Consider the following 25,105-nt stretch of genomic DNA (forward strand, 5'->3'; position numbering starts at 1 on the left):
AGATCGAGCGATCAATAAACTGTGATAAGTTTCAGGAAGGATAATAAGTTGATTTGTTGGTATCGAGGAGAAGGGAAAGAGGTCAATCGGTTTGGGGGATGCGCCTCTTTTATGATGATACTAATGACGTTTAACCTGCAGACTACCAAAGGGAAGGAAACTGACGCTAATGACCCATTTAGTACCGGCTATGACCGAACGAGTATCATTACAACTTACCCACCCACACTGCATCCCCCGGCCGATCATGACTCAACCGGTCAATGAACTAGTATCGTAAGATTACCGCCTCGATTTTTAGAACTCTTTCCATACTCCGTACTTACACCGGACTTTCCGCGATCCAGTAATATTTACCCACCTATTTTATTTTAGCGTCACAAAAAAAATCAAAAAAAGGGCCTTTGAGCCTTAGATCTGCACTACCCATCTGGGGTCGAAAAGTTCCCTCGGCTGTGAAAATGATTCACTGGCTCAACAAAAAAAGCAAAAGCAGAGGTCGCTCGCTTATTCGATCAGTTCCCCCGGCTCCGACTAAATCCACTGTCAACCCGACAAAATGTAACTGGAAATCTTACTACGAGATCCATTGTTCAGGGTACAAGCCACAATCCCTGTCTCAATAATGCAGCATGATTTTCTTTTTTTTACTTTGTATTTTTTTTTCCCTCCCTTACATATTTTTATACATCATTCCTTTCCATCAACATCAGCCACAACTGACTTTACTTCCGAACACGGAGTATATGCAATTAAATCCGTTTCGGTCAGAAACTGCCGATTGATTTTGTTTTTCTTAATTAAAAATCAAAACTACGCATCTCTAGTAGATTCTATTATTATTACCAATACTAAAATACTAAAATAATCATGTAGACCGTTGCTTAACTCCGGATGTCATAATGAATCATTCACGATACCTAGCATCAAAAATATTCAATAATAGCTCCAATGATTGGCGGGTCTTCATCCACACGGTCTTCAGCATTAAAGCGTACTAGTACTGTGTATGGCTGATCCCGATATAGTACGGCGATACCTACCCAACGCGCGCCAAAATGGATTTTTCATTCACACTAGGGGCCTAGGGCAGCCAATCAGCGGGCTGATTACGCGGGGGCTGAGCCACTGTCATGGGAGGGAGATCTCGTGTCTCAAGGTGCTGATGGGACCACGACATACTACTAGTAGGGTCCCTTACAGTGACATGTTCAACCGCCTGCATACAACGATAGGAATCATGTAATAGTATTGGGTGACTGTCGTGTTTTTTCCCCAGTGAATAACTCCACCGGCGGACCCCTTTGTCAAGTCAAAGACCCCCTCCCTGGTGCAAGCATCTGTACTCCACCAGCCACATGCACTGCCACTTTTCGTGTGGCTAGTGCATATGCGCTAACCGTCTCTGTCCATTTGTCATGTCTGATTAAGTGGTAATTGACTAGTTTTGGTTTAGCGGTTCTTTCCGGGCTATGATGAAAGTGTCGGAGTTGTCCGGCGCAGCCCCTACGTTACCTCCCGAGTCGGCGCTTCTGGCATGTACTATCACTTTCTGCCAACGTTGTCAGATAAGTTTTGACAAATCTTCCCCTCGGGCCCTGCATAAGTCATGTTCATGTCGGGGATGCGTCGGAGCTTTCGCCTGCGAGGACCCCGGTTCCCGGGTTCAAGTCAGATAACCTAACTGTCATAGTAGCGTGATTTGTCGGCCCAGACAGCCAGTGCTCGACTTTCTCGGCCGGCTTGAGAGAAAAACAAAAAAAAAAAAAAAAGGCGCTAGACAATAACCAACAACTTGGGCATACAACATTGACTACTCCGTACTTGCTTTCATCTCCTAGTCAGCTGACTTATCTTCATGGCATGACAGGTCAAGCCCAGCGCACATGGTTGAACGGTTACCTGATCTGAGTCACGGCTATTGTAGGCTATCAGAGGCTGGTGACGCTAGTTCCGAAAGGGAAAACCGAGTTTATCAAAAAAAAAGAAAAGAAAAGAACTTTATTGAAAAATAAGATTAAAATTCTTGACCTGCAAGGTCGAAGACAATTTCACGTGGGAAAACTTGATACATCAACTCCGGCATGCATCCTCCAGGTATCGATCATCGGGGAGCAAGAGATCCCCGATTCCAACGGACCATGCCCGAGCGCAGAAGTCATGAATCACTACAGAGACAACTAAACTCGGTTAGGAATAAGCTCCCGTCGATACAACCAAGGATACAACTCGGCATTCAGTCGGCGCTGAACAGCCGCAAAGGTTAGCGGGGAACACAAAAGTACCACATCGGTAGAGTCGTAATCGATTCAAGTAGATGATTCGTATATCTTGCATTGAGGTTGAAACAAGAGCTGCACGCCATACTCAAAGAAGCCAAAATCTCCTACCCAGCGACCCAATCCCCGGACCCGTTGGGAAGGCCCACAAAATACCCATCGCAAGCCGACAGCTGAAACGCGTGGCAAAAGATCTACAAGCGCACAAAGTCTTTATCTCAACGTAATTGACCTAACTTGCCGGAAGGTTATCTCAGCTTTGGCCATGGTAGTTGCCTACCGGAGCTGACTGCCGATGTCGCTATCACTCGGAGCAAGGGAATTGGGCCTTTCGATATCTCCTAGGAGGGTTGCATACGTGGTGAGGTTGGATCTTGCCTGGCATTGGTAAGGCTGGGGTTCGAAGGTCGTCAAATTACGGGTACCAGCCGGCGGGTCTGTCTGGATAGCCCCATGGTGTTCAGACCAATTTCCAATGTTTGACATTCCCCGTGCGAATGACTTGACATGCTACGGTTGCCCTATGCGGCAGATAACGATGATAACATTACGGAAGGCCCCACTGCTGTTTGGGTTCTCGGGATGGGGATGTCATATGGAGCCTTTTCCACATACTTGGATATCTATCACATCATGACTTCGATCTAGGCGATCTGAAATCCCAGTGGTCAATTTTCAAAAAACAAAAACAAAAAAGAAAACAAGGGGGAAAAGAAAGGAGAACCCGGCTAAGCGAAGTGCAAAACACGGTATATTGAGAATATCCATTACCGTGAGACTGAAAAAGAAAGTCAAATAAAATAAAACTAACAGAAAGATCTTCTATTGGTGGTGATCTGCAGAATGCAATAATTTAGCAGGGGTATTAACCAAACTAGTCAGCACCTTAACCACCCTCATGGGGACTGCTAGCCTCACGGGGGAGACAGCTCTGTCCTACGTGCCAGAACCCAGATCGGATGCGTGGAATATGCATGGAAGAAAATTTTTTCTTCTAGCGTCTCATGTGGCAGAAATCCTGCAGGGGGATTGGTCGCCTGATTCCAAATGGCTGTAGGAACTCAAAGCACAGCCACTTCCCGTTGAAGCGAACTCACCCTACAAGTGGGGCGTCCGTTGGGATATCAGCAAGGGTGAATGAGATGGTCTGGTGTGTGGGGGGGTGGTAATCCCGAGGTTCGATTGAAACGAAAGCACAAATCATGAGCTTCCTCGATGTGTACTAAGTGGGTCGGTGGGTAAAATTACGTGGTAATCGGCGTTTGGAATCGAGCGGAATAACCAATACACTATTACACAGGGATGTCATACCAACCTGCAAGCCACATGCAGTTGATACGTGGCTGCAGATTCAGAATCCCATGTACCGGAAAGGGGGCTTGGCAATCGACGGCGCGATTAGAGTTTTCCATGGGCTTTCTGGAAGCCTTCTAAATTTGGGCACGGATTGTCAATCTGCTGTCTGTGCGGGAAAATGGCTCGTTGAGAACCCGAGATATGTCTGATCCCTGCCTATCAATTATACAGAGTATCCTGATCTATCCTCTTTGGGAATTTGTGTGGAACTTAATGAAAAATTTTTTCACCCTTCATCGGCTTCTCATGCCAATTGGCGCTCAGTGCATATGTCCACTTAGATCATAATGATGGGGGTGGGCGGTTGACACGCAAGTTGGTCGCTGGCTGCCGCGTGCCTTCGTTGAGTCTTCTACTTTGGTAGTAGCTACGAGAACAGCCTATCAGCCGTTAGATCGGCCACGTTTACGACAGCTGAAACGTTTGCTCAGCTGTGAAAATTCTGTCAATGCAACGGTTGACTTGCGTAGTGTAACCTAGGCTTTTTTTTTCCTACTATCTCCTAACCAACTCACCGGTCGGAGCTAACGCCTGCGCGGTTAATATATTTCTGCAGTTTTTAGATAACATCCTCCAAACCGAGATTTTCCCGAGTCGCGAAATCAATTAATCAGCATTTCTAGAGCACCGTCTGCTTAGAGATCGAAACTGCGTGGGAGGAAAAGACGAGTATGGAAACGGGCCTCGTAAGGAGCGAGAAGTCACTGGGTCACTCCATTCGGCCCGGTCGATCAGATCTCTCTCGGTAACATGGCACCCACGGGTCTGCACAGCCGAGAGCCTACTTTATACGGGACTCTCTAGGCTCTACTAGTCATGCCGAGTTCTAGTAGGCCCGGTTCGAGCCTAGTAACGAAATTTTTGGCACGGTTACATTGACAGATTGATTAGCGACCCCCCTCCGGTACGGGGTATCTCCGAAGAAAATCTCTGCCCAAGGAAAAACATTTCCGGCCGTTATGCAAACACGACTCTGTCAACCATGTGGGCGAAGCTGAATATACTTTCCTGCTGATTCGTGCGATGGAGAGATTTTTATATGCATTCTTGTCTTAGATGTTGTCTGTCCAGATCATTCGTTTGTCTTGGGTCGCATACGGCAAGAACATTTTTCACACTAAGAAGAATCTTTCATGTCACATTGTAGTAATTCTTCCACCATACATTTGTTAGTCTGTAGCGCCAACAACAACATCGCAGGTAAAAAAAAAAAAAAGAGCTTTTTTTTTTTCTCTTCCAAAGCAGTAGCGAGACAATACATAGAACAGACACCGTGAGAATCAACGCAAGTCAATGTCTCAATTTGAGTTCTGTGATTGATCACCCCAACAGGTCACATGCATGCCTCAAGCATCGAGACTTCCAGAACATTTCCTATTATCAAATATTTCTCATCCCTTGCAGAATAGAACATTCTTCCCAACGTGGACAAAACATCATGCATGCCTTGCATATTCTTGACCTTCCCAGTTGAGAAGAAAAATCAGAGACGTTCTGGACCTGCGAGCACAGCCCCTCCCACGGTCTGGACTGCGACCGAGCGACGACCACCCGCACTAAACAACCACCCAACCCTCCTATCAACCCATCAAAAATCGAACGACTCAGTCCGTCGAATGAATTTTTCCCAGATTTTACATCGTCAAGAAACTAAGCGATCTCGATGTTCTAGACAGTCTCCATTATCCTTGGATGATGGTGTTGCTCTAATCAACTTGATCACGCATTCGTGTCATGTGAAACATGGTTTTTCCGCCCGCTTCTATTATTAGTACAGACATCGTGAGAAACAACCATCATGATGTATGCTAGCTACTATCAACGTCGTCCTTAGACTGTTCGGGTCCGCCTTTCCATGGCTATCCTGGTACGGTTGCGTAATTACTGTATGCGCTCGATGATCTGATTCAGACTCTATCTTGGTATTACAGTTCCCGTTGAGTCACCGGCGGACTGGACCTCGGCTCATCTCTGGTTGTTCGAGTATGGACCAGACTCTGCTCTGCTCGCCGGACTGCCCGGGCCTTATCATGCGCCTGAATCAGTGAATCAGTGCGGCTGCCTAAATGCCAGTCCGGATCTCTTGCATCATGAGTGCTGAACCAAAGAGGTAAGGACGAGAGAACGAAGAAACAAGGTGGAGAAAAAAGAGAGAGATAGGCAGCAAAGGCAAAGCGGGAGAAGCTGAGAAAGAGAATCCCAATGACCTGAAGTGGCGTTGCACCCAATACACACCTATTAATTTGTACAGCCATAGGACCATGCTAGCTCGGTAGAAGACTTAACCGGCAATGCGATGGCTCGTTGAGAGAAGCCTGAGCGTGGCGACTAACTTCCATACAGACGAGCCTATCAGCAATGCACTTCCGCGGCTCAACTGGCCTACTAGAGCTTACTGACTCATGAGAAGATGGGCAGATACATGTGTCGCGTGACCTCCCTGTGTGTGTCAGCCAATCCCGGCTTTGAGATGATGAATACGAGACGTCTGTATTGAACCACGGTCTAGAGCATGATGAGCATTTCATGCGTTCAAAGCTATGTCACTCTCTGAAGATGCTCGGCTGAATAGGTACTCGCACTCACGCGGGCTTGGATACCGATATGTAGGCTGTCACCTTGCTGGGTGGAGGCCTTGCAGATATCGCTGCGGGAAGAGAAAGTCACCTTTGACGTCAACGTGGGGATCGAAGTTCTACTTGGTACCAGATGGACGGGAGTCCCATCCACTATATCAGATACAGCGGGGGGGTTCTCGCTTAGTGAATCTGAGAAATGTGGGATATCGTCCTCACAGCTCAAGTGGGATAAGATTACAGAAGGTAACATGTTTTTGGGTATGATGGGAATGGAATGGATGTCCCTCGATCTATCTCAAGACACCAGCTGTCAGATGGCAAGAGATTTATATGCGAAGGTAGATATACAAAAGCTTTGAATAGCCCATATACAATATTAATATAGAGATCTTATATTATATATGAATGAACAGACTAAACAGGCTCTGTCAAGTAGCATAGCGGATTATTCTATATAAATCAGCTAAAAGAGACGTTCTTTATAGGATACTGCCAGTCGGTCGCGGCGGCTTCTTTGTTTGCACCAAGGAATTGGGAGGTGACGTTGATCCAGTTACGAATTCCTCATAGCAGGAACAGGTTATAAGCTAGAGGTTCTATGGGACTCACGTCCGTCAGATATTGGTTCGGCTCGTAGCAATCTCCTCGAAGTGCTAGCATGTGCACTATCATTCGGTGACAGGAAAACCTCTCGGACGACTTGACGGACGAAAACGAGTACAACAAAATCTGTTACCGAGGCATATGGGTGTCTACGTAGAATCTATCTGCGTGTACTTGTAACCACTCATGGTGCCATTGTGATGATCACCGTGCCATCAGACATATATCATTGAGACATCCTCCAGTATCAGATCCAGGAATTAGCAACACACTCGTCATCTATCTGTCGCTTCGTTTAGGTTTCCTGGGCTGCCCGGTAGTTGCACTCATGGCAACGAACTCTGATCGAATCAGCCTCACTACTATCTTTGATCCCAAATGCTTGGCGTTCAGGTAGCTAGGATAGGGATTGAACCGCTATTCCAGAAGCCTAGGCAAACGGTCAAAGAGCCTCGCAGTTCTTTACATACCCAACTACAACCATCAGCCACGCCAGTCATTCGGAGGACCCGACTTCAGCACTCGATCCCTGATTATTGATGGCGAAGAGCGTCGGAAGGCTTGTTTCAATTCTGCCATGATGAAAAAACGTTTCTCGCCGAGCCACTCCTCCGGGCGACTAGGTATAGGCCCTTTCACCGTCAATGAGAGATTTAGCACCTCTAGGACTGCTTCACCGCTGCGCCACAATTTTTCACTTCAAGGTCGATCTATCATGGTGCCTTCCTATGCCGGTCGACCTCGGGGACCACGAGCAGCTCATGCAGTGACTGCATCTATATTAGCTCTTCCATGTGTCGGAGGTCTTGAAGCATTGAACATGTTAGCCACTTATTATCCAATACTACCATTCCTTGGTAAGTCTCGGTTTCACCACAAATGGGCGCAAGGTTCAACGTGCCCATGCATGTATGGGTTGAGGATATAAATCTCCGAGCCACCCATTTCCAGAACGTATGCTATAGAAATGTCAGAGACTGTGTCGAATTGTGTGAGCGTTATAACGGGACATAGTCAATGGGCACGAATTCTTTCCAGGCATCGGTGCCCACTCTCTGCTATAAATTGACAACTCTGCATGCGCTTAATGACCCTCGAGCATGTCATCACGTTTGCACGGATCCTCGACCTGCGTCATATAGAAAGCGACCCACTTTCCCTCCACCAGAACGACGGCCGGAATTGTCCTAGTCCCTGTATATTTCTGAGAGGCATGGCAGCGTCCACATTGGTCGCGCTACACTCTAGAAGAAGACAAGTTGCATATGGGGAACTGAATAAAGCCTTTGTGGAGTGCCCAATACCACTCACTCTTCGGCGAGCCTACCAAGCCAACAGCCCATCTCTTTCACTAGGCCTCCATATCGATTATGGACAAGCTGGCCTGGGTATGCTATGAAAATGTTGACATCCTTTCACACGACATAGTGAACAGTCCTAGATCCGACATTAGCGCCAGTTACAATGATCAACAACTACATCTCCATCTTTCAGGGAGCGTAGTTCCACTACTTGTAGATCTGTGCGTCACACATATCAAACTTGGCAAAGTCGTTAGTGTCAAAATTGTAGCATTGAGACGGCCTTTAAGAGAACCAGACTCATTTGTGCGAATCGGGCTGTTCAGCAATCAGAGGTTACATCGTTGATTCTCTTGTTCCCGTTACTTCTATTTCTCTATGCTGGTGTGTTTCCCTTCGGGTGCTGCGTGAACTGCTTACTCTCCAGGCCACCTTTATTAGCTGGCCCGTTTCTAAGCATGGGTACTTCGAGTCATAGTAAATTGAACTCCAACGACAGCACCCCAGTTGACATTATGGACTCTATGTAGGGTGAATGAGCTAGACACGTATTAGTACCAGGTCGGCACTGACCTTGTCGTGTTAATTTATTATAATGAACAACAGAAGGCTGCCAATGCCTAGGTTGAACGGAGTACCCGGACGTGGAGGCCATAAGTAGGTTATATCTTCAAGTGCCACCAGTTACTTATTCTGTGCAAAGCACCCGATAAGCCATTCGAGGGTATGTTGTGCATTAGCACATGGCAAATTTCGTAAATTCCAGGCATAACACCTTGTGCTTGTCACTGTGGTTAGTGATAGTTAGCCAAGCCCACCTACAATTTGTCTACGTCACCACGCGAACTCAGCACAAGACCTCGCACAGCTGCCTCGATGGTCTATCCATAAGAGCGCCTTCGTTGGTCATATACTTTCCATGGATGTGATGGTTTGGCTAGATTCAGCTATTTGCGGACACCTTGGCATCTTAGGAGAACTGCACATGGCCACGATATGGCACAAGGGGTGGGAGCCGGCCAGCATAGCTGGTGGAGAATTGCGAAGCAGCGCATGTTATAAAGTTATCACGGGATATCGAGACCTGTGGTATTCAGTCTCTCACACATGGTTCAACTATGTTCTGCAGAGCTTGTAAATGAGTCCTCAATTGCAAAGGAGAAGTATCCGGAAACTCAGTGAGGGCTGGCGAATACGATGGAACCACAGCTAAGGTGCCAAAGCATGCGTCGATGCGATACTGAGGGAAGAGTACGTTCAAGGTATTGCGTATGCCACTGGGCGCAGGGCGATAACATCTCAGTGTGTGTAGCCTCCAAGGTATAATGCGTGCGAGATAAGAAAACGAGAATCAAAGCGGGGCTATTTTCATCGAGCGCCGACGTTCTAGAGGGCGATATGTGAAGGAGAATTGGAGGTTGTTCGCCCATGGTCGGGTTTCGCGAATATTATATGCGCGTTGTTGGCCGCCAATAGAGGTGGCTAGACAGCCACATGTCGAACATATCAATTACCCTGGTTTATGCATGCTGCATAACATATCCTTCCCCAGCTCGACAGTATTATACTCGACGGAAGAAGCCAGATACTCCAACTAAGCAGCTCTATGTCGATCTGGCAATCATAGTGTTGTTGGACGTGGTGCTTGTGATGGGATACATGGCTAATATAGCACCGAGCTGCACCTGCTTCGGTGTACATGGGCTAGAAGAGGATACCACTGACAGGCGTGTGGGCAATTTTTTACTGATCTCGCATTACCATCGATTTGTCCACTCGATCTGACTAGTGGTCGGTTCGGCCCAGGTGAGGCGGCTACTTAGGAATTTTTGGATCATGCCGTGGACATTCTACGCCTTCGCCTCCCAGTGCAATGGTATCTCGGTTTATATGCACGCGTGAGGATCAGAGTAATCCAACGCGTTTTTACATCGTCGCGTGTACCCTGGTGTTGTGGCGGCTGTGTATTTTCGCGTTACGTTCGTGGGTGATCGCGGTACGATGATTTCAGCGGCGAGGATCAGTGCCTGACATCAGATGAGCAACCCACCCATTCTCGGCTGGATATCTGTGTCGTGGTGTCTCTCTTGGCCCTTGGTCTAACTGCTCATCCTATGTGCATTGGGTGGGTCGAGGCTGACCGCATGTACTCCGAACGCGAGTCGGGTGTTATTAAAAAAAAAAAAAAAAAAAAGCATGTCACTTAATCATGGTACAGCACGAGTCAGCCCGGACCAAGTCTCTTGGTCAATCAGGCTGAGGTGGTGACGGCGATAATGTAGCGGGGTGACTGATGTGGTCGGTCTGGACTCTGGAGGCGACAGGAGGCGACAGGAGGCGGGCTCCTAAACCTAGTAATACAGCTCAGGTTAGCTGTGTACACCCTTTTTTCATGCGCAGATGCAGGAATATGGCGTTGGAGTGTTGATTGTTCATCAGGGTATAGGTGAATGTTGGTCTCATGGCCGTAAGGCTCTGAAGTAGCAAATACGTTTTATACAAAACATCATTTGAACACATCGAATGGAAACTGTCTAATACGTACCTTGACGAGCTTGTCCCAGCCAACGGGGACCATGACATGGTTCTGGGGGTTGGGGCTGAAGCAGACGCAGGAAGCCCAGTCGGTGTGACCCTTTTTGGATTAAGATGTAGCTTGGGGGCGTTCTGGCTGTATTTATGTACGGTGGAGCGTGATCCATTGTGCCTGAAATGGTTTGGTGTCCAACAGCAGGCCTAACCTCGCCTGGGGGTTGAACCCCGGGTAGGGGTTCAACCCGATCCGAGCTCCTGTCGAGCTCTTGACGAACGTCACTTTCGAAGCAGGACTTCATTGATCTTATATGTGTGACGTAGGTTTTGTATCAACTAATGGCTTTATGTTATAATTTACTACTAATTATCATACTTTATATGCTTGTCTTGCCCTTTAATCTTGGGTGGTTATTCGTCGGAGTGTACTTCGATTGTAAGCACATCAATGCTATGCGCGTAGATATATATACTACCAGTACCACTCCTTGTACGTACACCATACCATATACCGACAACAGATATACCCAAGCCATTGCTCACATACTCACACAGCCAAGTTGCAACTAATATGTCATAAGAGTAGAACTTACAAGCACGAGATCACTCTACGCGTTGCATATTCTGGGGAACCCGTATCGAAGTCGCACTGGGAGTGATGAAGACCCCAAGTACAACCGCATAAACCCCATAATCACCCGGAATGGTCAAGGATCTAGATACAAGCTACAGAGCAAGCTACATATAGATACAACAGAGCAACGAAAGTGATTAAGAATTAGCTATCATCATACACATCGTCGGATATAGGAAGCGCGAAGATACAGGTCGCCCCATAGTCTCAGTCCCACACACACACTACTGACGCGTACAGCAAACACGCGACAATGGACAACACACACAAAAACAAATACTTGCCAGACAGCTACAAACACGCATGCAAGCACAAAATTATTTCATCTTTTTTTCAAGCGTTCGTATTCATACCAGACCGCGCATTTTCATGACGCGATGGTTCTAGAGGTACCAGCCGATAGCATGAAGGCCGCTATGATACAGAAATTTCAATCACGAACACTAGCAGACCCAGTAGTGGACGCGTAATAGTAAAGTAAAATACGTTAAAAGCAAACCCAGAGACCCATGGTAAAAGATCAATAACACCCCAACGTCCCAGTCATACCGTAAACCAACCCGAAAAAGCAACCCGTCGCGTCACTGCTGCGGAAGGACAACCGACGCGCCGACCGCGCAGGATGGCTAAAAACAAAAGGCGAGAAAAGAAAGCATTTAACCACCGAAACCGTAGAGGGTACCTGATGGGCCATGTTAGACACGCGTCGATAGAGGAAAATATGAACAGTAGAGGTAACTTACGTCCTTGACGCTTGAGGGCGTAGACAACGTCGAGAGAGGTGACGGTCTTACGCTTGGCGTGCTCAGTGTAGGTGACAGCGTCACGGATGACACCCTCGAGGAAAGTCTTGAGGACACCACGGGTCTCCTCGTAGATCATGGCAGAGATACGCTTGACACCACCACGACGAGCGAGACGACGGATAGCGGGCTTGGTGATACCCTGGATGTTGTCACGCAAGATCTTGCGGTGACGCTTGGCGCCACCCTTTCCGAGACCCTTTCCACCCTTTCCACCTATTGTAGAGAATACGCGTTAATCATCGATCCTGATCGCGTCTTTGATGTTCGCTGCAGGGGAAAGACTTACGGCCAGACATATTGATGATTGACTAAGAGTTAACTTGGTTTAAGGTTGAGTGAGGAAATGTGGAGAGATAGGCTGTTAATTGGATGACAGATGAGAGAGAGATGGGAAAGGAAAGATTGGGACAGCTGCCATGGGACGGGTGATATTTGTATAGGAAAAGGAAGAGCGCGGGGAGGGCATTGGAATCACGCGCTAGCCAGGGGATCGACCAATCAGGAGCGAGGATCCTCCCGCCGGGTTTGATCTGTCGGCAACGTGACCGAGAAGTGATGATTCCGCTACGACCAACTTTGATCCTCACGGAATGCCTCTCAACCACTGAGATCAAGGATCAAAAAAGATCAGAGACATTTCTGAGCATACCAACTATCATTCTGATTTACTGAATTGATTCACATACCACGCCGGTGGTTGGGATCAAGAGGTGGCAGAGAGACATGCTATGTCTGTGATCCTACGATTCTATTGGTCCGTCATTCGCTTAACGCACGGACCATTATTCATTCCTGCCTTGGGCGCGGATTCCTGACCGCCCGCAAGGGAACCCTTTGATTCTGCAGCAAAAAGTGACCCCCGAAATCACGGCTTATGGTGTGCTGCTTTCCGAGCGCTTTTTTGATCAAAGGGAAAGGACGCTAAGGCCACCCAAATTGCTGCCAACGCCATCAGATCACCACCCGCCCTTCGCTTACTACAAATACCTTCCCCCACCCGCCTCCTCCATCCTTCTTTCATCTCCTCATCCGCCAACACATTATCATCGACAACCATCGACTTTTATCTATTTTCATCTCAAAGTCGACTAAACCCATCAAACCTTATCTATAAAGATGGCCAGAACTAAGCAGACTGCCCGTAAGTCCTAACCTTACTGTCCTTTCTCTCGTGGTGTCGTCGCCCCGCGTCCGGGTCGCGTCACCCTTGAGTAATACATCGCGTCTTGAATCACCACTAACATCTATCCAGGTAAGTCCACTGGTGGCAAGGCCCCTCGTAAGCAGCTCGCCTCTAAGGCCGCCCGTAAGGCTGCTCCCTCCACCGGAGGTGTCAAGAAGCCTCACCGTTACAAGCCTGGTAAGTCAATCGCCTGTGCCAAACCACACTATATCGCATACCTTTTGACTAACAGTCATCAAAAGGTACCGTCGCTCTCCGTGAGATCCGTCGCTACCAGAAGTCCACTGAGCTTCTGATCCGCAAGCTCCCCTTCCAGCGTCTGGTCCGTGAAATCGCCCAGGACTTCAAGTCCGACCTTCGCTTCCAGTCCTCCGCCATCGGTGCTCTTCAGGAGTCCGTTGAGGCCTACCTCGTCTCCCTCTTCGAGGACACCAACCTCTGCGCTATCCACGCCAAGCGTGTCACCATCCAGTCCAAGGACATCCAGCTCGCCCGCCGTCTCCGTGGTGAGCGCTCTTAGATTATTCTCTAATGAGTCCGGGTTTTCTGGTTGTCTCTGGGTAGGCGATTAGGGGTTTTATTTCTTTTTCACGACTGGCGATACATGATGGGTTCTGTTTTTTCATTTGCGAATATCAATGGGTTTCGGCACTGGGATTAGTTTTCGTTTTGCTACGCAATAAATAGTAGGCTGCCGACGACGCGGCTGAGTGGATTGGATCTCATGGGATGCATCCGAGTATGTACATTAAGAAATTTTACTTGACCAAGTGGTATTCTCCATGAATTGCCACCGGCTGGCATAGATTCGAAATGCAGACTCTATGACGAATAATCCAATCCATCCCTGTCGTGACTTAACCTCGCGCTGTTCTTCCTAGTAAGAATTCTTCTCAAGGCCGCGATCGGGCTTTTAGCGACGCGACCGCGGCCTGTTGAGTGTATACCAGTGGTATCGCTAGGTTGGTGCTCACAGAGCGCCCAGTATACAGCCAATAAAAGTTTATTTCTATCATTCCTACCGAGATTTTTTGGAATATTTTAGGTTTATTTCCTCGACCGCAGGCTGGCCATTTCTTTGAGATGGTTGTTTGCGATCGTACGTCTGGTGATACTAGTAGTTGAGGAGTGAAGCAGTGACATTATGACTTGTGCTCTTCCATAAGGTCCCGACCTTGGAATAGAACCTAGGGGGCTCATAGATAGCCCTCAGCTTTCTGATAAATCTCCAAAATCACATTTACAGAATACAGCTTATTACATTTTGCATATCTGCACCTTTTAAACCCCTCTATCCTCCATATATGGAGGGGGAGGGGTACAAGCGACAAGCTGATCACGATGGAGCATCAGCGACGCTTGCGTAACAGGTCTCTCAAAACCAGACAACCAGTAGGTAAAAAAGAACATGAATCCGGTAGAAAATGATATCACATCATTTGCAATATCTTCTGCGTATTACAAGATTAATGATTATTCTTATAGTCAACTATTCTGTCGGCATCCTATGCAGCGACCGGTATTCCGAGCCCGAAACCCCCTTAAGTGGTGGTTCAATGTCTTACGGCCAAGTCCCGTGCCTCGGTCGGACAGCGAAACGAGATACGAAACAATCTATCGGTGGAGGGGGTGACTAGTGGGATCATAGTTAGATTGGGTAGATGCAAATTAAGATGTGTATTTGTAAGATGGAGTGGGTTTCTTTGATTAGATGGGGGCTCTGTCGTGAGTTGGGAATTTGCCGAGGTTCTTTTTGGTTTCTTATCAGCGTTGGGTGATCTGTGGGCAGGATGGAAAAGGGAAGGGGGGTGTTAAAGAATATCAAGAGAAGATATATACTGGTAATACATTATATATCGTTGAAGTTTTATGGCAGGTTCAAATATGAGATATTGAGTAAGAGTACTTCAGGTTTGTGATATATAACTCGCGAGATGACAGGTAGATGTGGCAACCATACACCTTCTAATTACCAGGTAAATGCCAGGCCACTGCCGACTAGTTAACCAGGTAGCATAACTAATGACATTCCACGCCGAAGGCACCAGGAATAGCCGTAGCTAATGATGAATCCCTGCAGCGCTGCCGCTATTAAGTCAAGTTATCGATTGTTGCCTTACAGGCAAGGCGGCAAGGAGTGGGCGCACGAATATGCACCCTTCCAGTTCCAAAGTAAGATATCAGCGAATACAGATGGAGATCAACACAGCTTGTCGTGCTGATCGACCTGTCATGCCGCCATAGGGACAGATAGACGATCTCCCTCCAAGACTCTACACAGTAAGTTGTTCTTGGGTCAGCATAAAGTATAAGGTACGACCCATCGTTCTCCATCTGACTTTATGCAGAAACTCAAGCATACACCGGGACCTACTCCGTAGTGTAATTACCGTCGGATTCTAGGGTGGCTCGAAAAGGCCCAGAATGAATAAGTGGCACCGGAGCTAAACCGCTTTAGGATTATGGACCAATACTAGTGGGTCCAAGACGGGCACGCCGAGTCCCCAACAGACTTTGAAGTCTTGAGGCTAATGTCTCCTGATGATGGGGTTCTTTGTAAATATGAACTTAGATAGTAGTTGACACTACGCTTCGTAGGAAATGTCGATTAAGCCCTTTTCATACATAGGGAATAGATCCGAAGCGTTAGGATGTAGATGATCGTCCCTAGCCGGATATTAAAGATCCGTCGATTCGCCAAGGGGCCATGACAAGAAGAGTAGCCGATGCTTAGCTTTAGGAGTCATGGTATTGAGAACATGGAAACTTGGAAGTTCAGCAACATTGTTCGTGTAGAAGATCTCGACGGAATATTCATAGGATATAATGAACCCCCTTTATACAAGGTAATCATGCGATGTGGTTGTGGCCTTATGAGCAACAAAGGTCAGTCTATGAACTGTGGCTGAAGTCGGATACGAAAAGATGTTCTAACCCGAAGCGGGAGAGTTTTAGGGTGACGTCCTGATGCGGCTGATGATATAATCGGGCCGAAATTTCTACGAGTCATTCGGTCGCCTGTTCTTATCAAGCGATTTCGACACCGTGATGCAATTTCTCCCTCCCTCGAATATCCTGATATCCATGCTCACCTGAGATTCGATAGATAAGACGTCACTAGCGATGTATTATGCACGAATTTATGACCCTTCACAACTCATACATGGATCCGTAATCAAGAAACTGCCCTACGGAGGCACTTTCTCAAAGAGTCATACACCCGAAGAATAACCTCGACTAATCAAAAAACTTTCCAGGAGAATTTCCCTAAGCCACGAGGCACACGGTTAGCCCATGGATCCAGAGCTTTAACAGATGGGTCTTCGGATCCACTCCGTTCAAGGCCGACCGGTCTATGCGCTGCATAATGGCGAATAATGCTCAGATCTCGGGTGCATTTGGCCCCATTCCTTTAATTGCAGCTTTGTTTCGTACCTGAAGGACCTGAGACCGGCTTAGATCCGAGGCAAATTACTCCAAAGTGACGCTGTCACTAAATCAGAGAGAAAAAAATTTCGTTGGGCCCAGATGTATATATAGATCTGTAACGTCCCTTTGAGTCCTACTTTTTCCGGCCCTAGATTTGTGTGGTACCGTTCTTTAACCTTTTAATAGATTTAATCTTGGTTTTATTCTAATTTTCCTGATCGACATTCTTGGTTTCCCACACCTTGAATTTCAATACCGTCTACTATACCCTTGCCGCATTCGGCCAATATAGCATCCTTGACAAGGATCATCCTATCTGTTAACAACAGCACTTGTTTGCTCTATTAATACGCGAGACAACGTCAGCCGCAGCCGCTCTTTCTCCGTCTCTTTGACCCAGTCGTACGACACCGTCTCCTACCCCTAAACGCCATTGTTTCATTGTCCCCCGGTGTGATACGAAACACAGCTTCTTCCACCATGTCGAACGAGAAGGGGGCTCTCGGCGAGTCGCCCATGAGCCGGAAAATTCCATATTGGCGCATGGTTATGGATCAGGGAGCCGTGACCCAGGAAGTCATCGATCATCCGTATCCGGGCTCAGGAACAGAAGAGGATCCATATGCTGTCACCTGGCTCCCCAATGATCCACGGAACCCTATGCAGTTCCCCAGTAGCACGAAATGGTTCATCACCATGCTTGCTGCTATTTCGACCCTGGCCGTTGCGCTAGTTTCATCAGCCTATACCGGCGGTGTTGCTCAGATCAGACAACAGTTTCACGTCGGTACCGAAGTTTCTACCCTGGGTGTTTCGCTCTTCGTCCTTGGTTTTGCCATCGGTACGCCTTTTGCTCTTTCGCGAATATCTTCTTCAACTGACCGGAATAGGGCCTCTGCTCTGGGCTCCCCTGAGTGAAATGTTCGGCCGTCAGATCATTTTCTTTATCACGTACCTCGCTTTGACTGCCTTCAACTGTGGAAGCGCTGGCTCCCAGAACATCCAGACTCTGATCATTCTTCGATTTTTCGCCGGATCGTTTGGCTCCTCCCCTCTTACCAATGCGGGAGGTGTCATTGCCGACATGTTCTCTGCTAAAGAGAGAGGCGTTGCGACGAGTCTTTTTGCGGCTGCTCCGTTTCTGGGTAGGGTTCTCTTTATTCTGTTACTTCGTATTCTGTAAATGTTCTTGGACTGATCTTTCATATAGGCCCCGTTCTCGGCCCTATCATCGGAGGTTTCCTGGGAATGAATGCCGGATGGAGATGGGTGATGGGCTTCTTGGGAGCCTTTTCTGGCTTTGTTTGGATCGTGGCCTCCTTGTTTACACCTGAGACATATGCACCGGTTCTTCTTCGTCGTCGCGCCGAGAGACTGTCTAAGATTACTGGTAAGGTCTATCTCAGCAAATTGGACATCGACCAGGGCAAGGTCAGTCTCAAGCAAGCGTTCGGCACCGCATTGTCGCGTCCCTGGATCCTACTCTTCCGGGAGCCTATCGTGTTCTTGTTGTCTCTGTACATGGCTATTGTGTATGGCACCTTGTATATGCTCTTCGCCGCCTACCCAATTGTGTTCCAGCTGGTCCGTGGTTGGAACCAGGGCGTGGGCAGCCTGCCATTCCTGGGTATCATGATCGGAATGCTGGCTGCTGTGGCCTACAGCATTATCGACAACAAGCGGTACGTCAAGACTGACGAACAACACGGAGGGTTCGCTCCCCCCGAAGCACGTCTCCCACCGTGCATGGTTGCCTCGCTCGCTATTCCTATCGGCCTCTTCTGGTTTGCCTGGACGAACTACCCATCTATCCACTGGATGGCCTGTGTCGCAGCAGGAGCCCCATTCGGTTTTGGAATGGTCCTGGTGTTCTTGAGTATCCTGACCTACCTGATTGACACATATACTATCTTCGCCGCATCGGTCCTGGCAGCAAACTCAGTTTTGCGATCGGTCTTTGGCGCCGTCTTCCCGCTTTTCACGACATATATGTACAGTGACCTTGGCATCCACTGGGCATCCACCATTCCTGCTTTCCTGGCTCTTGCATGCGTACCGTTCCCGTTCCTGTTCTATATTTACGGCCCCAAGATCCGCATGCGCTGCAAGTACGCAGCCGAGTCCGATGCCTTTATGCGCAAGATGGCGCAGCAGATTAAGCAACAGCAGGGTGAGCCCGAAGACAAGGAAATAGAACAGGCCTATGACCGCACGGAGGCGCCTGGTGTTGATGTGTCCGATAGCAGCGATGATGAAAGCGACTCGCATGTTGGCGAGCTGCCGCCGGTGCAACAAGTTCGCACTAAGTCATCGGTTCGGACCGCTGGTTCAGCGCGTCAGTCGATCTATGACGGGAACCCGTACGATATCGATCGCGTCCATACTCGCGAGTCCTTCAAATGATCTTGACTCGTGTAGTCTCTACCGAAGGATCATTGCACAGCCACCCTTTAAGTTCTTCACCTTCTCGACATTTTACATATACCGAGACCAACTACGTCGATAATTTTTAGTATCTATTACCCCCTTTTTTATACCCGGTTTTTTTGATAACACTCAACGTGTTGATGTGAGATGCGCGTGATGGAAGAGAAAAAGTTTGTTGTCGATGCATTGAGCGCTTTTCCGAGGGCTCTACTCTTATATTATTTAGACGACTATTTCATGTTGATATACCCGGCGTGCCATTGCATAATTTTTTTTGTGTGTTTGCTTGCATTATAGACCGTGGAGTTGGAATGTGATCTGGTGTATGTATGTATGGATAATGTACTAGAGGGAATATACTTGACCATTGCATCGTGAATGATTCGGCCTTGGTGCTTATCTCGGACTTAAGAGCCAATAGATTGAGTCTCCGATCGGAAAGGCTTGCCTTCGCCGACCCTCGGCAGAGACGCAGTGCCGACAGCGCTGATGGCGGAATAAATCTCCTGCGCTGATTCAATTTTGACTCAACATGATGTGCCTTATTTTCTGCTGACCGTACTGCTGTTCCTGTGCGGCTCCTGGGCTTCAACCGGTCACTCGGGGTTATTCTTAATAGGCTTGTTATGGTCATCGGTTGATCGCCTTCCATTATCCATATGCGAGATTCCTATACTACAGCACAACAAAAAATATGAGACATACGCTTGTCATCCAGCTTGGCAAACGGCCAACGCTATCGCTGCGATCCCATCTACCATCTCGCATACGGCCTCAAGGAAATCGATCTACCAGCTCATCACCGAAGAGCCCCGAGAAGAACGTACCCTCCCAGAACGCCCAACCCCAAGCCACTCCTTCCTCATCGACGCAACCCTCCTGTTCCTCCCCCACCCCGCGTACAGTCCCCATCGGTGCCAGATCTCGATCGCTGCGTGACGTTATCGTGGAGGGGCCTCTTGGCAAGCTCGGACGGTCATATTCGCGGATTCAGGAAAGAAGGCCTTATGCGACGCAATTCTGGAGCTCGATTGTCGTGTACCTATTCGGTGACTTGAGCGCACAGTTATTGTTTCCTTCGGATAGCAAATCGGTGAAGGATACAGCCCGAGAAAATTCAGAGTCGCCGTTAAAGACAGAGAGTGAAGACGATGGCGCCGCGACATCCGGAGGAGGATATGACCCGTGGAGGACATTGCGGCACTTGACAGTGGGCGCAGGATCAAGTATTCCGTCGTATAACTGGTATGCTGTTTCCGGTCCTTCGCTTTTGGCATAACGGGACAATATGCTAATGGATGAACAATAGGTTCATGTTCCTTCACCACCACTTCAATTTCACATCCAAGTTCCTCTCAATCCTCACCAAGGTCTGCGTGCAACAGGCCGTTTTCACACCCGTCTTCAACACCTACTTCTTCAGTGTCCACTCGTTGCTTGCCGGTGCAACTCTCGAGGAGACTTGGGAACGTCTGAAGAAGGCGCTTCCAGTGAGCATCACCAACAGCGCGAAGTTGTGGCCCGCAGTCACCGCGTTCAGCTTCATGTACGTGCCGCCTCAGTTCCGGAATATATTCTCTGGAGTTATTGCGGTCGGATGGCAGACGTATCTCAGCTGGTTGAACCAGAAGGCGGCGCGAGAAGTCGAGGCCAATGAGTTGGCCGAGGCAGCGGCGTCGCAGATTGAAGTCGTCGCCTCTGCGACGCTGAAAGCATAGTTCTATTCTTGGCTGGATGTCTTTTTTTCCTATACCCCTTTGGTTTTTTCTCCCTTGTTGTATATAGATTTTAGATATGGCGGCATCGGGTAGCTTGGATGGATTATAGATAGCGTGTGTTTGCAGCGCCCTTGATAGACTATAAAAAACAGTGATTTATAGATACACCGTGATCTCTCATACTTGTTATTCTACTTTTGCGTACCCAAATTTCGTCTTCTTGAAAGATCGCGCCTGCATTCTCTGCAGCAGTCGATGAGGGGATAATATTTATAACCGATAGCTTATCCACGGCGGCCTCGCCACTTCCACATCACAATGACATGAACTCCCCGACAGGATCGCAGGCATGTCCTGCCCGCAGTCCTCCCAACATTTAATGAAAGATATAATCTCCGACAATAGCAGCGACTACGGATCCGACTTCACACCGGATGAAGAGGAAGTTTTGAACGAACTACTTGCCCAAGCCGTCACGGAACACGCGGCTCTCCACGCGACACCACCGCCGCCCCAACCATCGACAACAACTCCAGCCGCGAAGGAGATAAACCGCGCTGTAGGCGACATTGAAGATTGCCATGTCGCTCCATCGAGTCCTCGGACGCCCAAAGTACTGGGGAGGCAAAAGCCTGTATGGCAGGTATCCAAGACTTGGCGGAGTCCCGTTGCGGGGAGAGCAGGTCAGATGGCAAGCAATGGCGGCGCCGCGTTTGGTATTAACCTCCTTTTTTTCTTTCTTCCTGGCTTTGATGTTCCGTGTTTGTTTGTGAGGCGCTGACAGTCTGACGAAGCGTTTAGTCGAGCACCCGAATTCTACTGAGGGCCGGATGAAACAGCGCGAGAGGGATATAGCTCGTGAGAGAGAATGGGCTACCGGTGTTACGGATCCTGCTGCGGATAATCGGTCGCCGATCGAGAGATTTCGGAAACCGCCTAATAAGGCTTTTTCGGTCACGGATTTGATTTCGCCGGCGTGGTGCGAGCTGCAGTATTGGTATACGTTGACTAAGTTTGGGAGGAAGAGGAGGACTCCGGCAATGAAGAAGGGGACGACGATACATAAGACGTGGAGGATGAGATTTATACGACGGTCCCGGTAGAGATTACGACTAAGGAAGACGCGCTGGCGCTGAGGATATGGAATATCATCCAAGGGTTGCGGACATTGAGGGAGTATGGTATGACTCGGGAGCTGGAGGTCTGGGGGCTGGTGGATGGCGAGCTGGTGAATGGGGTCATTGATCAGCTCTCCTACGAGTGTCCGGACCCAGATCTTGAAGCGACGGCCGCGTCGTACTATGCCGACGTGGAGGCATCGAGGGCTGTGCTGCCCGAGTATCAAATGTCGCTTTCGGATTACTTGTTGTCGCCGTCGCAGGGTGGCAAACGGCTTTCTGACCTTTCCTGGAATGGCGGGCAGGAAGATAGCTTAGATGATTCCGGGGTCGGCAGTGAATCTTCCTCAGAGGCTTTCAGTTTGCCCCGAATATACATGACAGACGTCAAGACCAGAGCTAGTGCCTCGGTCCCCACTGTGAAGAGTTCGTCGTTCCGGCCGACACTGCTCCAACTTCAGATGTACTATCATATGCTCAATCGGCTTGCTACCAGTGACGATGTGTCCATCGAACTACTTGCCTCGCGCTATGGTCTGGACCCCTCGCGCACGTTCACCGACGCCTTCATAGCTGAAGTAGGCGGTCTCAACGACCAATTCTTTGATACATTATCCTCGCAGGAGTCTGACCCTGACTTCATTCTCACCCCGGAAGATGCGGCTGGACGACGCGCATTGCATGGGGCGGACTCTGCACCCCCTGGCAGCCAGGACTCGACCAGTATCCTTCTCGCGCACAACAACCTGGCCAGCCTCTGGAAGCTAATGAAAGACCAACTCCGGCTCACCTTCCTCCCACCCGCACACTCGACACCAGTGTCCGTGGCACCCTCAATCCCTTCTGAGTTTCAGCCGGGCTTACTCGAACCTTATCCCACTGTGCTATCGCCTCTTCTTACCGCGCGATACCTATCATCAGCCCCGACAACCGAAGAACAGTCGCGGGTGCTGGGCAGCCGATCTTTTCTGTTTGATCCTACGACGCTGACAGCCTATCTGGCTGACCAAATGGAATGGTGGCGTGGCGAGCGTAACCCACGAGGGGTCGAAGTCATGGATGCATGGAAATGCCGGATCTGTGAGTTCCGCGACGAATGTTCCTGGCGTCAAGAGCGTGAATTGGCTTTTATGAAGCGAAGGAGAAGATCGTCTTCGCTGGCTGTCTAATTATTGTTGATCTAGATTTTGTATAGGGTTAGGGCAATGGCCGGCGTTTGGGAGAATAATCTGCCTCCGACATTTGGCTATATACGGAAGATGCCATTGCAGCTACTAATGTGTCTGGGATTAGACATCCTGTTGGACTTTGAACAGACTTGGGCGAGTTTACAGATGATACGACCATAGAGGCATACTCCGTTACAATCTCATAAAGATACAACACTCAGCTTCAAGAAGAAACAAGAAAGACATTCATCAAGTCATCACATCATAAATTTAAAAAAAAGAAAGAAACCAAAGCCCAAGATCACCCAACACCCATAAATACACAATTCCCAAGAATCAAAACGGATAACTCCTAACCTCCTCCTCCTTGTCTACCTCCAGCCCCTGCGCAACCTGCTCCTGATGCATCCGATCCAAATACTCCAACAAAACTTCGCCATACTTCTCCCTTCCCTTATACCGCGCCACATCCTCGCCCCAACTCCTAATGGCCGAAGCCAACCGACCCGGCACATACGGCTCCTTGACCACCTCCGTGATAGGCTCAAAATACGTCCGAATAGTAAACACCACGGCGCCCGTCCTGGGCAATCTCCTCAAACTCTGCCTCTCGGAGCGAAAGAAATGATTCTCAATGGCCCGGTTCTTCTCCGCCGTATTCCACGACACCGTCTCGCCATCCTCGGACCCGATACTGTGCGACCAGGGCAGGCTCTCATCCACCTGGATGAAGTAGTTATTGCGGAGCACCGGGTCCTCGGGCCGCAACCGGCGGAAGAAATTCAGCATGCCCTTCTCGAGCTTCTCTTTGTAGCCGGGCACAGAGCCCGAGGTGTGGATCTCCGACAACCGCATCCCGTACTTGTCTTCTAGACGCCAGAAGCCGGCGAGCAGGATGGACCCCGCCAGGAGGTAGTATTCGCCGTCCGGGCGCTCGATCATGAGGCGAGGTCGTCTTGGACGAGACGGCCACAGGTTTGCATGGGGTCTTCGGGGAGGGGCGGCACGGTGGTTAGGGTTTCTTGGGTGAGGAGGTTGGTGATTCCCGTGGGGGTTTTGCGGAAGAGCGTTGGGTAGCGTTCTGGGAGGTAGGTTGCCCTGTGTTGTTTGGGTTTGGTTAGTTGGTGGGGGTGGTTTTTTTTTTTTTTTTTTTGTTTCTCCCTTGTTTCTTTTTTGGGGAGGGGGGAAGTGTATGGGTGGTCTATAGTTTATGGGTGGATGGTGGGGGAGGAGTGTATAGAGAGGAAAAGGAAGACGTACAATTCCGTCAGAAGCTCCATGGCAGCGTCCATGGCTTCCGGGGCTGTTCTGGAACATTTCGCTCCTCGATCTTGGATCCGGCGCGCTTTGTCGGCGTGGTAGCGTGGGTAGTGGTTGTCGAGTTCGATCCATTCGTCCCATTTCATGCTGCGCAGGCCCATGGTGATGAAATATTTACTGTGGGGTTCTCTGTTAGCTTTTGTACCTGCCTGCCTGGATGTTCTGTAGGTCGATCTGGGAGACGGATCTGACTTACGGTCCGTATCTGAACGGTCGGTAGGGCTTGGGCTCGGTGGTCTGTACGTCCCAGTCTGGATATGGGGCGGCCGCAGGTCGCTTGAAGTCGGATGGGGTCCATTCTCCCGGGTTGCGGGTGGGTTGTTTGAATTTGGACGTGGGAGACAGGGACTTCTGCTCTGGGTCGTTGTCGGGGGATTTGGAGAGGTGGTGTCTCTTCCACAGGGAATGGAGGAGATACGTGGTCAGGGTTGCGAGGAGGCAAATGGCGGTGACATTGGAGAGGTGGTGTTGGGGGATTGTACTTGGGAGGAAGGTGAATATCATGTTTGGGGTTTCTTCTCTAGTGATTGATACTGTTTATGGCCTTGTTGGTATCATGGGGCGGAGATGGTTTCTATAGATAGGTTATAGATGTGGTTGGGGGGAATGCTACACGGTAGGGTTGTGGATGACGGGGGGTGGATTTAAAAG

At 49.0% G+C, this 25,105-nt stretch overlaps 6 protein-coding genes across 6 annotated transcripts; 4 read left to right on the top strand and 2 right to left on the bottom strand.

Annotated features, from left to right (window-relative positions):
* Positions 1-11,940: 11,940 nt before the first annotated feature.
* On the bottom strand, positions 11,941-12,386 carry ABOM_002472 (histone H4; the record flags this gene model as incomplete). The annotated part of the gene is made up of 3 exons (XM_022529602.1): positions 11,941-11,966; positions 12,028-12,303; positions 12,377-12,386. 3 exons carry the CDS (start codon positions 12,384-12,386, stop codon positions 11,941-11,943), a joined length of 312 nt encoding a protein of 103 aa, XP_022392310.1.
* Positions 12,387-13,206: 820 nt separating this feature from the next.
* Positions 13,207-13,793, top strand: hhtA (histone H3; the record flags this gene model as incomplete). The annotated part of the gene is made up of 3 exons (XM_022529603.1): positions 13,207-13,231; positions 13,343-13,450; positions 13,516-13,793. 3 exons carry the CDS (start codon positions 13,207-13,209, stop codon positions 13,791-13,793), a joined length of 411 nt encoding a protein of 136 aa, XP_022392311.1.
* A 3,311-nt stretch (positions 13,794-17,104) lies between these two features.
* On the top strand, positions 17,105-19,105 carry ABOM_002474 (MFS transporter; the record flags this gene model as incomplete). Its single annotated transcript, XM_022529604.1, has 3 exons — positions 17,105-17,543; positions 17,593-17,847; positions 17,913-19,105. Coding segments are annotated over 3 exons (1,887 nt in total), but the record flags the coding sequence as incomplete, so codon positions are not given.
* A 718-nt stretch (positions 19,106-19,823) lies between these two features.
* Positions 19,824-20,847, top strand: ABOM_002475 (Mpv17/PMP22 family protein; the record flags this gene model as incomplete). Its single annotated transcript, XM_022529605.1, has 2 exons — positions 19,824-20,374; positions 20,439-20,847. 2 exons carry the CDS (start codon positions 19,824-19,826, stop codon positions 20,845-20,847), a joined length of 960 nt encoding a protein of 319 aa, XP_022392305.1.
* Positions 20,848-21,196: 349 nt separating this feature from the next.
* ABOM_002476 (exonuclease V) lies at positions 21,197-23,134 on the top strand (the record flags this gene model as incomplete). Its single annotated transcript, XM_022529606.1, has 3 exons — positions 21,197-21,563; positions 21,649-21,800; positions 21,923-23,134. The coding sequence occupies 3 exons, from the start codon at positions 21,197-21,199 to the stop codon at positions 23,132-23,134; spliced, it is 1,731 nt and encodes a 576-aa protein (XP_022392306.1).
* A 336-nt stretch (positions 23,135-23,470) lies between these two features.
* ABOM_002477 (heme-dependent oxidative N-demethylase family protein) lies at positions 23,471-24,958 on the bottom strand (the record flags this gene model as incomplete). Its single annotated transcript, XM_022529607.1, has 3 exons — positions 23,471-24,215; positions 24,395-24,571; positions 24,651-24,958. The coding sequence occupies 3 exons, from the start codon at positions 24,956-24,958 to the stop codon at positions 23,471-23,473; spliced, it is 1,230 nt and encodes a 409-aa protein (XP_022392307.1).
* Positions 24,959-25,105: the final 147 nt, after the last annotated feature.

Source organism: Aspergillus bombycis (genome assembly GCF_001792695.1).
Source record: "Aspergillus bombycis strain NRRL26010 chromosome Unknown contig00015, whole genome shotgun sequence".
Classification (NCBI taxonomy): domain Eukaryota; kingdom Fungi; phylum Ascomycota; class Eurotiomycetes; order Eurotiales; family Aspergillaceae; genus Aspergillus; species Aspergillus bombycis.